Here is a 15,071-nt window from a genome sequence, read left to right as displayed (position 1 = left end):
GGCGGGCAGTGACACCATTGTACCCGAAAAAGGCAACCCATTTTGGGTATGGCTGTCTCAAAAGTCCCGTCGCGTCACATTAAGACTGGTGAACTGCTGATTGGCTGAAGGGGAAAAATTATCATTGGCTGAAGGGGTTGTCAGTCAACGGTATTACTCCCGCCCAACTCCAGCACAGCCAATATTGCAGACAGGCGGATCAGGCCAGACTCACTCCTGAAATGAAATGGAATTGAGATTTCCGGAGGGAGGGTTTACCAGGCTATTCTGCTGAGCCACTTGCTTTTTCAATGCTGCCTCAACATCATCTTCATCACACTCTTCTTCACTGCTACTCCCCTCGTTGAACTTCTCGGGTCTGTAGAGCTGCTCAGATATTCATTAAGCAGATTGAACGCCTCGGCGGTGCAATTCCTCTTGTTCATGACGCAGATGATGAGGATCCCCTGCATGCTCACCTCCAGCTCCCTGGAGACCCCCTTGTACCGCTGATTACCGTGGCCGCCGCCGCCAAAGCGCTTCTTACCACGTTTCCGGACATTTTGTCAATCAAATGGGACGTTAATGTGACAAATATTAACACACAAGAGACAACCAACACCCTGGACAGTGACTGACTGGCTACAGTAGGCGGTTATACTTGTTTTGGCTACTTGCTTCGTGGACTCGCGTTAACGAAACAGCTGTGTTTTTGTTTTTGTTTGTTGACGGTGATGTCGCGGGGATCACCCGCGTCGACTCGCATGGGCAGTAGTGTCACCTCCACGCGCATGCTTGTGCGCAAGATTGTACGCAAGCTCATCAGTCGAGCCCATTGCTCGAAACCGTTTTCGCTAGTTCATGTACTGTATCTGGCCCCAGCTGTGTTTAGCTGCAGTACCAGAAACAGCCACCATGACTTTAGCGCTTCAATTCTCCCTCGGTTCTGGGGGCTTGACTCTGATGGGTACAACAGGTATTGCAAAAGTGGGTGGGGTATGCGTCCCAACTTTCTTCTTTACATGCTTCTTTCCTGACTTGCATCGTTCGAGTATCCCAAGTAGGCTAGTGATTTTTTATGTAACTAGTACAGTGCCCGTATCTTGGAGTATACTTGGAGGCCAGTCTATGATGTCAGTCATGTATGATGTCAATAATATGATGGCAGTACTGTGACATCAGTCATCTCCATATTTGGGTATAAAAACGAGACAGACACAGATACTCAGAGATTTCTGGAATTCGATTTGATTCCATACAGTATACTGTACTGTGTGTATATATATAACACGCTTTTTGATTATTAGATTAATCGGAAAAGTAATCAATACAATAATCTCTACAAAAATAATAGAAAGTTGCAGCCCTATAATGAAGAATCCTTGCATGTTTGAGTGGTTGGAGAAGAGAAAGCATGATAGAAGCATCCGAGCTGTTACTATAATCATCCTGCGTGTACCCCTCCCACATCTCACAGCTCATTTAACGCACTTGATGGAAGAGGATCACACAGGATTATCTTTGACCTCAAAATCTTCATTAAACAGCGAAAGCAATTATTAATATTTCCTCTTAGAATTAGCTGCCTTCCTTGCATATTCAACTGTGACTGTTTTGCATTTTCTGCCGGCATGTGTCAGTACCACTGCCATCGCATGATACATATTTAAAATTGTATCATATCCATATACACTTTATGGCAATGTATGACCATTGGAATGATACTCTCATACAATGATCTCAAATTCGTTCATTCATGCCATTTTATCATTTCATGATATATGTCCTGTGTACTGTAAGTAACTATTTAACCAGCAAAGTGCGTGCATGAGACAGAGCAAGGAGAGAGAGAGAGAGAGAGAGAGAGAGAGAGAGAGAGAGAGAGAGAGAGAGAGAGAGAGAGAGATTGCATGCCAGCATCCTCCCTGGGCTGACATTATGAGAGCTGACTGCTCCTGTGTCTGATGTCTGATTTGTTGTGAAGTTCACAATGAGCCTCCGGTGAGAGGCTGGATGATTCACATGCAGAGCAGCAAAGACAAAAACAAAGACAATTCGAATTAAAGAGAGATACAAGACGGGTTTGGTGTAATGGATGTTACGGAATGGATGTTAAAAACAAGACAGAACAGACTAGGTCAAACAGGGAAAGGAAATGATGATGTCGATTAGGAGGATGGAGAATGACAGTGAATTTGAGATGTTTTGCGGGGGGGGTTCCCGATGTTCACCGGGTTCACTTACCTTAGGGTTTACTGAAAGTGGGGAACAGAACCTGGGGAACAGTATACGCTTCTTGCACAAGTATAATCATCAGTGTTATTTTAACCTGTACTCTGAGTTAAATTAATACTGCCAATTTGACTATGTGGTGATATGCTGTAGACATGGGAGTTCTGTATAAGTTGTGACTTGTATTATTATTACACAGATAACTGCTGAATTTACAGACAGACACCCATTGAATTCAGTCACCTAAGCACCTTGTCTTTGTGTCGGTCTGTGTGTGTGTGTGTGTGTGTGTGTGTGTGTGTGTGTGTGTGTGTGTGTGTGTGTGTGTGTGTGTGTGTGTGTGTGTGTGTGTGAGTGACTCCATGTACATTTGTGCATTTGTGTTTACTTTGTACATGTTTTTTGCCTTCTTAAGCCCAATTTACACTTTGCTGCACGAAGGTGTCGTGCACCAAAAAATGGCTGATCTTCAAACTCACAACGTGTTGAACCTGCGACATGTTGTGAGCTTGTAGATCTGCTATTTTTGGCGAGTGACACCGTTGTACGGCGGAGCATGAATTAAGCATCACACATGCTTACACATACTCTATCCATGTGTGAAAGCTCAAGTAATGGTAGCTGTAGAGAGAGATGGTTCCCAGCAAAATCCTTAGTGCTTAATTTAACTTCCCAAACGGTCAAGTTTTACACACTCAGAATTAAAGCTACAATCTGTAAGTTTTGTATCAGTTGTCTCACTCTCCCGATAGGGAGAGGTAATTGCAACAATGTCTGATTAACAGCATATCTATCTAGTGTCCAATCCGGCGTGCTGCTGCTTCAAATACCTTTAAGGACAACCAGTAGGTGTCCTACCCGACACCATTGATCAATGGAAGATGACCACCTCGAACCACTGCAGATGTGCTAGTTTATATCGTACAGTATATATACTACAACTATACCATACAAATTGTTGACAACAACGTTTTATTTATTAAAATAAGTAGCTTCATCACTCAGGATTTTACAGTGCAGGGGGTTAGTGGGGAGTATGACAGAGAGAGAGAGAGAGAGAGAGAGAGAGAGAGAGAGAGTGTTATATTTTTAGCTCTAGAGCCCCACATCCGTGTGAGTTTAATCGAGTGTATGTGAGCGCGTGCACGCTTGTGTGTGTGTGTGTGTGTGTGTGTGTGTGTGTGTGTGTGTGTGTGTGTGTGTGTGTGTGTGTGTGTGTGTGTGTGTTTGGATTAGTGTCTCCACTGTCTTGCTCAGGGGAAGGTAATATGCTTGACCAAACGAGCCTCTTTGTCACATTCTCCCTTCATACATGGTGTAAAATGTGCAAGAGAGAGAGAGAGAGAGAGAGAGAGAGAGAGAGAGAGAGAGAGAGAAAAGTGGGGGATAGAGAGAGACAGAGAAGGAAAGAGAGGAATGACAGTCTCACAGAGGAAGCGAGGGAGAGAGAGACGGAACTGAAGCAGAGAGGATGGAGAGCGAATGAATAAGCAATCTTGCTATTTCTACTTGGGGCGCTTGCGCCTTGCTGCGTATTGCTTTGACCACATGCATGTTTCCTCTCCCGCTGTTATCGTTTTTTCTCTGATCTTCCCTTCATTCTTTGTTTACCTATTACTTTCCTTGTATACCCTTGGCTCCTGAGTGTCCTTCCCTCACTCTGAGTATCCTTCCTTCTATGTTTTCTATAATTCCTGTACTCCCTTTACTCAATCCCTCACCTAATCTGTCCTTTTCCCTATTATTTTAGTCAATGACCCACTGAACCGTCTCTTCCTTTCCTATCTACTCACTCTTTACCCCATGCATGCCTGGAAACATATGCATATGCAAATACACATGCATACACGTGCACTCACGCACAGGCATACTAACACAGACAGGGTTAGAGAGAACACATAATACAAGAAGGATTTTACTATGGGCAACTCTGTTAAATCGCTTAAAAGATTCTCCAAGAAGGTAAGGCTCTTCCTGAGGTTATGATCTGGTTGTGGTCATCCTTATTCCTGACTCACTTGGATGTTTGTGCATGTTTGTCTAATCTGTCCCAGCTCTGAGCTATTTGACTGGTCTTTTCCAACCCTGGCTTGTGTAATATCTGAATTGGAATTGACCACTCTACACGTCTTGAGCTATATCCTTGGCTCAAGTTGTTAGAAATTATAGCAATTTTACCATGGGGGAGAGAAGTCTTATGCCTCATTGTGTTGTTGCATCCAACTCACAGAAGTTTGCTAACAGAGGAACAGGCTAACTGACAGCAATTATTACGTGTTTTTCTTTTTTATTGTAGCTCACAAACTTGAGCTACAATAGCTTGAATGCTTGAACGTGCTCTCAATGTAAAGTACCAAGGAGGCAGCCCAGCATTCCTGTCAGCAGCTGCACATCCTGTAATATGCAAGTAAAATATGACAAGAAACGCTTAATGCCATCTGCCTAGAGTACCGTTCTTGCTTGACTTCACCCCTTGATATTGTTTAACATCTTATATAAGTTCTAGTGCGTGCGTTGCTTCATATTATTTCGCTCGATGTACCATATCCTCAGAAAGCCATGGTCCATGCCTCACTTGGTCAGATTAGCCTGTGGGCATCCCTTCCTGCGGTTGGCACTGTAGTAAGGCAAGAGCTGGCTATGGGACTGGCAAGGTAACAGATGGATTATGAAGGTCATATCATGTGTGTGTGTGTGTGTGTGTGTGTGTGTGTGTGTGTGTGTGTGTGTGTGTGTGTGTGTGTGTGTGTGTGTGTGTGTGTGTGTGTGTGTGTGTGTGTGTGTGTGTGTGTGTGTGTGTGTGTTTGTATGTGTGTGCGTGTGCGCGCGCACGCTTTAATGAATGAAATGCATCTTGCTTGTTATACAGTATAGGCTACTGCACATTTTCTTTTTATTTACTTTTACAGTGTTGATGTGTTCCCCAAGACTGTGCTAAAAAACTGTCTATTGGGCAATTTGGGCTCATAGTTTTTCTATGGATTGTTTCCCATCTAAAATCAATTTAAATTAAGTCATGTTTCAGCCTCTGACCATACCTTTCCTGACAATGAAAACATTTGTGGTATTAGAGAGAGCAATATTATGACCTCATTTGACTTTATAGATGAGTCCAATGGCAAGTGACATCTCCCTCCTTTTCAATTAACCTGTAGCTCTCTGTATAATGGAGGCTGTTCATTGTCAGGCTGACCTTTGCCCCCTGTTATAATGTAATGGCTGGCTGAATTCAAGCACATCATTCTAGTCCTATATCATCAGGACAATGCCTTATTAAAATGAGCGCAAATAAGCAATTTGTCTTCATGTAATTCCTATTAACTGTCCTGGAATGGCTATAATCTTTCATTTGATGGTAAATCAACAACGTCATCAAACCCTCTTTTACCCTCTAACAACCAGACACTGTAGGCAAATCATCGGTTAACTTTTGAAAACCAGAAAGGCTTTTCGATAATCAATAACAGCGATCTATCAAACAAATCTCACCATGCTTTCTGATCTAAGTTAAATTGTGAATTTATATGAATTTATAAATAGCGCCTTTATCTAAAACACTTTACAATGTGCATTACACTCACCCATTCACACACCAACGGCAGAGGAAACCATGCAAGAAACGAACCTGCTCATCGAGAGCAGTTGGGGTTCTGTGTCTTGCTCAAGGACACTAATCCTGGGGGACCTTTTGAATTGAACCGGAACCTTACTATTCCCAACCAGACACTTTACCACCTGAGACACTGCTGCCCCAATATTGCCATAACCTCATAGCCACTGAGAAATGTCCCATCGAGGCAAACCAAAAATTGCTGTTGCTAGATACCATATCTATTTCGTGAGATGATTAGGTGCTTCGATGTAAAAATATAAATACAATATTTTTACATAAATATATTTTCTTTATGTAAGCAGTGCATGATAGTGATGTACTCTATGGGACAGATGCAGCAATGGCATCAATTTCTCACCCCTAAATCTACCTCCGCCTGAATGTGATGGTGAATATCATTGGGACTCACATCCTGAACCGACACCTCTCCAGTCCGCACTGCGACTGACAGACATGTGTCTGTGACTTTACCTCTGATCTCCACACTCCCAACTCCATGCTTGGTCCTTTGTTGTTGACCACACACTGAGTCATGGTCTCTACCCCTGTCTCTGCTCCTGCACCATGTGTTTGACACCCCCACCACGGATGTGGCTCAAGGACCAGAAGAGGAGCTACAAAGCAGTGCAGTCCTGTGAGGAGGGGGGCTCTGGGGGGGCCTATCTTGAGCCTCTAGTAGCCCTGGCCCAGAGCGGAGCCAACATGCACACCGTACTGGGGCCTGCATGCATCTTTCTACGCAAGGGCTTCGCTGGTCAGGCTGTACGTAAGTCCAGACAATAACATGTGCATGCCAAGATTACAGGCATACAGTACATGCAATACAAGTAAGACCTGTGAACGACAGTATGTGCACAATGAATTGTCTTTGTCCCTGCTGAAACAAGATCAGACAATATGGTCCTATGATAAGATAGAGATTGATACTGAGAAAGTGATACAGTACATTTATATAGGGAATTTGCCTAGAATTCCTCTGACGCGTGTGTCAGTTTGTGTGCGTGTATGCATGCATGTGCATTCATGCATGTGGTTGCCCTACTAAAATGTGGACATTTGCTGCAGAATATGGCAGTAAAGAATAAGTGATATAGCCTATTGTAGTGTTATTTGTGTAATTTGCCATAAATAACTGATCTTCAAGCGATAAACACACTGCATTGCATTGAAAAGCTGTTATTTATGTCAAGCAACAACATTGCACAACAAGGTATAAAATAGGCTTCATGGTGATGGCAGAAATGTGTCTGTCCTTATGGCAATTCGCCTCTCCTGTCTCTGACTGCACCTCGTAACCGAAAAGAAACAAGGGACATTGTGACACCACTGTGCTGCCCATTCCAATGAAGGGCTCTCAAACGGTTGTTGTTGAGGGATGTGGGAATGGAGATGGAGAATGGGTCTTTCTGAGTCAATGACAGTGAATACGTATATAAACTACTTTATAGTTCAGAGTATCTGTTTAGTATTCCCTCCTCCCCAGGACCCTAAACCTTGCCATCAAACTTCAAATGACATACTACTTGTCAAATGACAAATACTTCAAATTCAAGCACACACACCACTCACACTTTATTTAACAACAATGTGGCAGTATTTCTATCTTATCTCATTTGTTGCTGCTATTTCATTTAAATGTCAGTATCTAATTACTATCTCCTCCAGGAGATCATGCGTTCGGCCCTGTGTGTCTGTGTTTGTGTGTCTGTCCGCAGCTAATCTTGCGTAATATTAGGCAGGCCAGTATATTTTTATACTATACTATGGATATTATCCTTATGCGCGCCAAGGACCTTATTTCTCCAACATCAACGACAACTGTCTTTTTAATATATAATTGTTGGGCAATTATCTGTTCAGGCTATGGATCAAAACTAGCCAATCGCAGACATGTATGTTGAGCAGTAAATGTTCTGTTCACTGGTGCAAGCCAATGTTAGATTAACACCAAAATACACTTTTACTGTATAAACTTGACAACATACAGTGCCACAAAACCCCCACATTATGAGAATATTAATGTCTGCGCACATTCAACTCAGTTAAGTAAGTCTTAGTCCCTTTCACCGAGTTTAGAGTGTTGATGATCTGCAAAGCTTGCACCAAAACTAATACAGCCTATAGCACCGTCTTGTAAATAACAGACTCTTAGAGTTGCCGAAAGAGCATGCTGGATCTGAAAATAACAGGCTTTGGGTGATTTGATCCCCCTTTTCTCTAACTCTCGCTCTCATGGGGATTGCCATACACTGGTCTCTTTCCTGACACTATGCTGTCATTGTCTGTCACCTCACCTTCAGATATAGCAGTGTTCATCTCATCCTACATGCAATTACTTTTCAGTTTTATGTATAATTAATTGTGAATTTGTGTAGCCATAATAAGTAAGCAAATCACAACTTTTGATTGACTAGTGATACAAACATAATTGACTCAAGGAATTTGCAATCAGACTTTGTACATCTGCTCAGAATTATGTGTGGGATCTTACTGACATTGGAGCCTGGAGCGTCATACACTCATATTGCAACGTATTAGAATATAACATTGTAACTTAACATTTTTCCTAGTGATGAAAACATGCCAGATTACTTTTTTAAGTATTAGGGCATGCCTCCAGATGGAGATTTTCACTCTACCGAGCACACCTTTCTAGTTATGTTCTATGTTGCTTTACAATAATCAAGGAGATTGGTTTCTGTGCGCTGCTTTCAGCTGTTTGAATCCTAACCTTTTTTTATGATCCTTCACAGGACCGAACGTTGAGGCCAGAAGAAATGGATGGTATGTTATATTAAGGGCTGTATGGTGTAAAGCACATGTCATCCAAACATTCTACGAAAACCTATGTGTATGCAAAGATGACATTAAACTCACCACGGTGACAACTGATGATGTGTTTAAAAAGCTGAGTGCCCTGCAACCAAACAAGGCTACTGGCCACGACAATATCCCCTCCAGATTTCTCAGAGACACAGCCGTCTCTATTGCTCCAATCATTGCCCACATAGCAAATCTCTCCATCAGTCAGTGTCACGTCCCACAAGATTTCCACAAGGAAGCAAATTAGATCCCGCTATCTACCACCTGTTTCCATTCTACAGTATGTTCCATCTCGAAGGTTATAGAGAGGATAGTATACGAACAGACGAAGTATCTCGCAGAACGAAAACTAATATACAAATACGAGGGTATTAAATAGCATAATTAGAAAGAGTACTTCAAAAGCAGACTATCCAAACTACTTTGTTAAAGATAATAATATAACTATAAATAATCCAAATGTAGGACAAAATATGGTAAATGACATGACAAATGACAAAGTTTATGATATTTGGCACAAGGAAAATGTATCATCAGCCAGAAAGTTTTATTAATGATGTTGATATAGAAAGAATTCATGAAAATACATTTTTGGGTATAATAAATTTAACTGGAAATCACATATAAATAATGTATATATAAATATAAATATATAAATATTTATTATTATTTATAAATATATAAATAATAAAAATTATAACAAATATTGCAATATTACATAAAACCAAACATATTCTAAATCAGAAGACACTGTACATACAGTATGTTGTCATAGTCCCGTACATTACATAAACCCAATATTTATATTGCAGAAGAGAGCTATAAGAATAATAACTAGAACAGATTATTATGAACCAGCTAATACACTTTTTTATTAAAGACGGGGTGCCGTGATTTTCAGTGATCCCTCCCCCCTAAAACATAGTCATCAGGTATTATGGTTAAACTAGGAGGAAGATTTTTTTCAAAAAAGTGTACAGAAAGTGTTAAAATTATGTTTTTATGTGGACACGCCTCCAGTTCATTAAGTATACCTGGTTCTCACCTTAGCACCTCCTCCACCACCTTAGCACCACCCACCTGTCCTAGTCCCTCCTCCTCCTCATGCCCACACCTGTTGTGTTATGATAATGAGGGGGAGGGGGAGGGTATACTTTTACTGTGTCATTAAAGTGCTGTTTTTCTATTGGCACGTTTGACCCTCAAGGTTTCAGCCTCCAGGAAGAAACTCAAAATAGTCAGAGAAGACATAAAACACCATAAAAACACCACCAGGGGGCTTAATGAAGTTCTATCAACCTCATAGACACATGAAAAACAGAAAAAGTGCAAAACCATGGCACCACCTCTTTAAATGAAATACCTTAACTGTGCTAATAGCATACAAAGCACACAAAAATCAACTCCCATTCTGCATTCAGAGCTAAAGAGAGCAAACAACGAGGGCCACAACAAATATAAAAAAGCAATGTGTATCTGCAAAAGCGATAAAAATATGGAAATTATTAAAAAATGTGTAGCTCTATTTGCTAATTTAATAAAATGTATACAATTAATATGTAATTAAATATAATACTTTATTTTAATACATTTAAAAAACTTAATATTTACAAATATAATAGAAATATTGTCTTTGCTTTGTTTCTACTGATTGATGATTCTGCAATTATTATTTATATAGTTTATTTAAAGTAAGAAGGGTAGGCACTATAAGCTAAGGCTTCAGCCTACACCTTTTCGGTCTAGCTGTTTTGTGCTGTTTTTGTGTTTGTTTGTTGTATCAAGTGTCATATTTGTACATGGCTAATGACCAAAATAAACTATTACTATTACTATACTATACTATAACCCTGTCCTCCCCCCTCCCAGTGAGCTGCGGCGTTCCTCAAGGAAGCATACTAGTTTACCTTTACTGTTCCTAATTTTCGTTAACGACATGACATCAGCATGTGACTGAAATGTGTTCTTGTTCGCGGATGACTCAGCACTCCTGGTCTCGAACAAGAACAAATTGCATGTTGAAAAAGCCCTTAGCCCAAGCTCGGTGAAATCTGCACATGGCTCGCTGATAACAAACTGTCATTACACCTGGGTAAAACTGAATCCATTCTTTTTGGGTCTTAAAGTAAAGCCACAGACTGTGGGTGACAATGTTATCACAAGGAAAGAAGAGATTACCTTTATTTTAGATAAAAATCTAAAACAAAAGTAATCAAAAAAGTTAACCAAAGAACAAGATTTTTGGGCAGGATCTCCTCGTTGGTCAGTAGGAATGCACTGAGGACACTAGCTGGAGCCCTCATCCAATGTCATTTTGACAATGCATGCACCTCATCATGGTACTCTAGCACCTCAAAGGCACTAAAATCAAAACTACGGACCTCTCAAAACAAACGAATCAGACTACTACTAGACCTCACACCTAAGACTCACCTAACCCCTGCTCATTATGCTAGGGTGGGATGGCTCAGGAGTAGAGGACATGTACCTGTCAAACTACTTCACTAGAGTGAGAAACGCCCACGGGCACACCACCAGAGCGAGCTCCACTGACCTCGTTCCCCCTAGATCCGGCACAAACATGGGGATGAATTAATTCCACTGTTATGCCACCAAAATGTGGAATGCCCTACCACCAGCCATCAAAACGTGTGACTCCCTACCCTCCTTCAAAAACGCTTGTCTGCCATTTTCAACTGGACCTTCTAGCTTGCCACCAGAAATTACCCCCCCCCCCCCCCCCCACTGTTTTTCTGTTTTCTGTGAATATACTTTTATTGCTCCTAGTACAACTTCTTGTATAGTATTGTATTTTGTCTTTATTATGTCTTGATGAATTGAATACATAGGACCACAATGGAAACCAGGGGCTTTTGTGTTATCCTTTTAGCATTATTGTATAACTGTACCACTGCACTTTTTGCAAACTGATAATAAAGTATTCAATCAATAAAAAAGAGAACCCCAAAATTGCAAAATACAGACTTTCCCCCCCAGAATTTCCTATGGGGCAACCTCTCTCATTCACGCCTTTTTTCTTCTCACTTCAGAATTACGTGAAGCATTTAGAGAGTTTGACAAAGACAAGGATGGATTTATTGGCTGCAAAGACCTCGGAAACTGCATGAGAACCATGGGCTACATGCCAACTGAGATGGAACTCATAGAATTGAGTCAACAGATCAACATGAATTGTGAGTAATCATGTTTGTGTGTTAAGTTCTTCTTTGTCAGCATGACTATTTGCACTTCCACTTATTGGCACTGAAAATAAATCACCTCTCAAAGAATGTCAATACATAAGACGGGAATCTCAAGGCCGATAGCCCTGATGCACATATAACCATCTGGATTCAAACCTCCCGAATGGAAAACAAACATCTATTCTACCACTCATCCAAAGGGGATTCAAGGGAGTGTACACATGTAACCAAATGGACCTTACATTACCGAACACTTAATGTGAACTTTTCCTTCTCTCCCTCATAGTGGGAGGACATGTTGACTTTGAAGACTTTGTCGAGTTGATGGGGCCAAAACTTCTGGCTGAAACAGCAGACATGATTGGAGTCAAGGAGCTGCGGGATGCTTTCAAGGAGGTGATCTTTCTAGCATTATGTTTTTTCGTTTTATGATTTTTTTTAAATGTTTATATCATATTTTTGTGATATATGTACCCTGCATTAAAACATACATTACTTATATTATCTATTAGAGCCACTGATTCCGGCAGCGCTTCTTTTTTCTCTTTTTATACATTATACATTATTATGTATAATAATACAATTATTATTATAATTACATTAACATTATTATTATTATTACATTATATACATTCTTTTTCTTAGGTTACACCAAAACTTCTTTAGGTTTTATTTGGGCTGCTTTTAATGTGTGGATTTTACGGTGTAGATTGGGGTCTCAAGGATAAAACAGAACTGGGGTCCTTGAAATTAAAAACGTATCCAATCTTAGGTACTGTAATATTGTTGCAGTTATTTCTCTTGTTGTTTCTCTCTGTCTCAGTTTGACACAAATGGTGATGGCCAAATCAGCACAGCAGAGCTCAGGGAGGCAATGAAAAAACTTTTAGGACAACAGGTAGGGTCATATCGAAAAGATGTTATGTTATCTTCCTTACTGTCTACCCATCAATAATCTCATCTGTCTAGTGTTTTGTCTCTGGTGTAGTAAAAACATGTGAACGGTCAAATGTTTTCTTTGGTAGGTTGGCCACAGAGATCTGGAGGACATCTTACGGGACATTGACCTTAATGGTGATGGGCATGTGGACTTTGAAGGTGAGGGAACATTGACTGACAGTTAGTTGACGGTATTGTTAAGGCTTGCACATTGGCACACATAATTATGAAATGTATTCGCTGGAGCTGCATTGTTTACATCACAGTGTACTATAATGTCAGCCTGCCCTGTTTTTACCCTTCAGCAGTTTTTAACCTGTACAGGAAAACAGAACACAAAAGCAGCCTAGGGCTTCATTCCCCTTTAAATACCTCTCTCTGACTGCACACGCACACACTCGCACACACGCACACACATACACACACACACACGCACACACACACGCACACACGCATACATACACACACACACGCGCGCACCCCCGCCCGCACGCACGCACACACACACACACACACACACACACACACACACACACACACACACACACACACACACACACACACACACACACACACACACACACACACACACACACACACAGTACAAGTGTAAGGAAAAGCCCAACAGGGTTGATATCCTATTCCTAACAGCATACTGAGTGAGGTGAAACGATGAAGGGAATAGGTCTGTCTGTCAGATTATCTCTACACCAAAGGATTATGTCACCAAGAGAACAAGGGAAGCATGCATGCCTGCTGGGACAAAAATAGCAGCCAATGTTGCAAATCTTAAAATTAAAGCTGCCCGTTTCACATGCCTTGTCTTATGTATTCAACCCATGAATGATAATTATGTCACAGCTATTGTTAATATGGCTTCACTGAAATAGAGAGTATTTCTGGAAGGGTAGAATGGATACACAAATAATCTTTTTGTAGTTTTTTTTTGCGATTTAACCACTAAACCCTATATACACCGTACTTCGTTGACTGTCCCACAGGGGTCTGTACTTAGCCCCCTAATTTTTTCCCTATAAACCAATTATATTTGTCAAAAATAGACGATATAAGCGCACAAAGAGCTTGTAGAATGGCTATTTTCAATGATTGCTCACCTATTTGATTGTTCGTCTATTATGATATGCCCAGAACATGTACGCTAGGGTTTGTGTGGTTAAACTATTCTTATTAAATATTTTTTAGACCATGTAAAACAATACATCTATTATTTTCTTAATTCACAGAATTCGTGAGGATGATGTCTCGATGAGTTCCTGACAGCATAACTGATCATCTGTTTATTTTCTGGAGTACGAGGTAGAAAAGGATGGACAAAGACAGAGACAGCTAATCTTGAACCTTTGAACAATGGACAAAACATATCAAACCCTGCCCTAAAACTGCCACACTGACGCACAAAGGCTGACAATCACAGCCAAGAGCAACTAATGATCATAATGCTGCTGTCTTTTACGCTTAATTTATACATTAATCATTCATTGTTGATGTGTGACATACAACAAAGTATAAATCAGGCTTTAGAGTTCAACATAAAACCACTCGCCTCATTCATGATTTCATTGTTCCTTTTAATTAAGTGACGATAACATTTATACTGTGGGTGTGGTTGTTGACCGTTTGGGTGGAGGGCATATAGGATTTGGATCAAATGCTCAAATATTATGCCCTTTATGTTAATGACTGTAACAAGACATTATCTTTGTCACTATTATGTGTATAGTAGTATGCCAGCATCTCCTTTATGCAGCATTCTTTTTCTTATATGCTGTGGACTCCTTAAGCACACATAGAATATGATTATATGTTATTATCTCATGTGATCCTATCAAATATGTATTGTGTATTTGTGTTTTGGGCACACCATTGTTTTGAGTTTGCTACTGTATGTCTTAATCTATTATATGTGTTACAATTTGGCAAAAGCAAGGCTATTACAGTATGTTATTGAAGTATGTGTAATGTAGCACTGATGCACTTCTTAATTTATAATCAGAGATATCTTTAGAGTTATATTTATGTAATTTTAAGCAAATGCTACATGTGTTACAAACTCCGTTAAATGTGGAGCTTCTTGAAAGAGGTATTTAAGTTGGTCATTTTGTTAATTGCAATAGGCCTGTTTACTTATGATTTACTGATTCTGCATATGATATTCCGCATGAACACAGAGAAAAGATATGGCATATTTGATTTATGAGGTGTAGTGATCAACAGCATTAAAGGAGCAACAGACAACATTCAGCCACTAGATGTTGCACTTG

The 15,071-nt window shown here is 40.4% G+C and overlaps 1 protein-coding gene and 1 pseudogene across 2 annotated transcripts in view; one reads left to right on the top strand and one right to left on the bottom strand.

Moving 5' to 3' along the window:
- The window catches only part of LOC308078895 (THUMP domain-containing protein 1-like), a 2,112-nt pseudogene extending 1,582 nt beyond the window's left edge, over positions 1-530 (bottom strand). The window contains exon 1 of the transcript in view: positions 259-530. The product of the transcript in view is annotated as a THUMP domain-containing protein 1-like (transcript). The remainder of the gene's footprint in view (positions 1-258) is intronic.
- A 3,601-nt stretch (positions 531-4,131) lies between these two features.
- On the top strand, positions 4,132-14,059 carry cabp1b (calcium binding protein 1b; the record flags this gene model as incomplete). Its single annotated transcript, XM_080419479.1, has 7 exons — positions 4,132-4,173; positions 8,578-8,608; positions 11,698-11,841; positions 12,137-12,246; positions 12,674-12,748; positions 12,876-12,948; positions 14,034-14,059. The coding sequence occupies 7 exons, from the start codon at positions 4,132-4,134 to the stop codon at positions 14,057-14,059; spliced, it is 501 nt and encodes a 166-aa protein (XP_080275605.1).
- Between the last annotated feature and the right edge of the window lie 1,012 nt (positions 14,060-15,071).

Source organism: Gymnoscopelus braueri (genome assembly GCF_963280865.1).
Source record: "Gymnoscopelus braueri genome assembly, chromosome: 22".
In the NCBI taxonomy this organism is placed as follows: domain Eukaryota; kingdom Metazoa; phylum Chordata; class Actinopteri; order Myctophiformes; family Myctophidae; genus Gymnoscopelus; species Gymnoscopelus braueri.
This window is presented reverse-complemented; position numbering and strand designations above follow the sequence as displayed.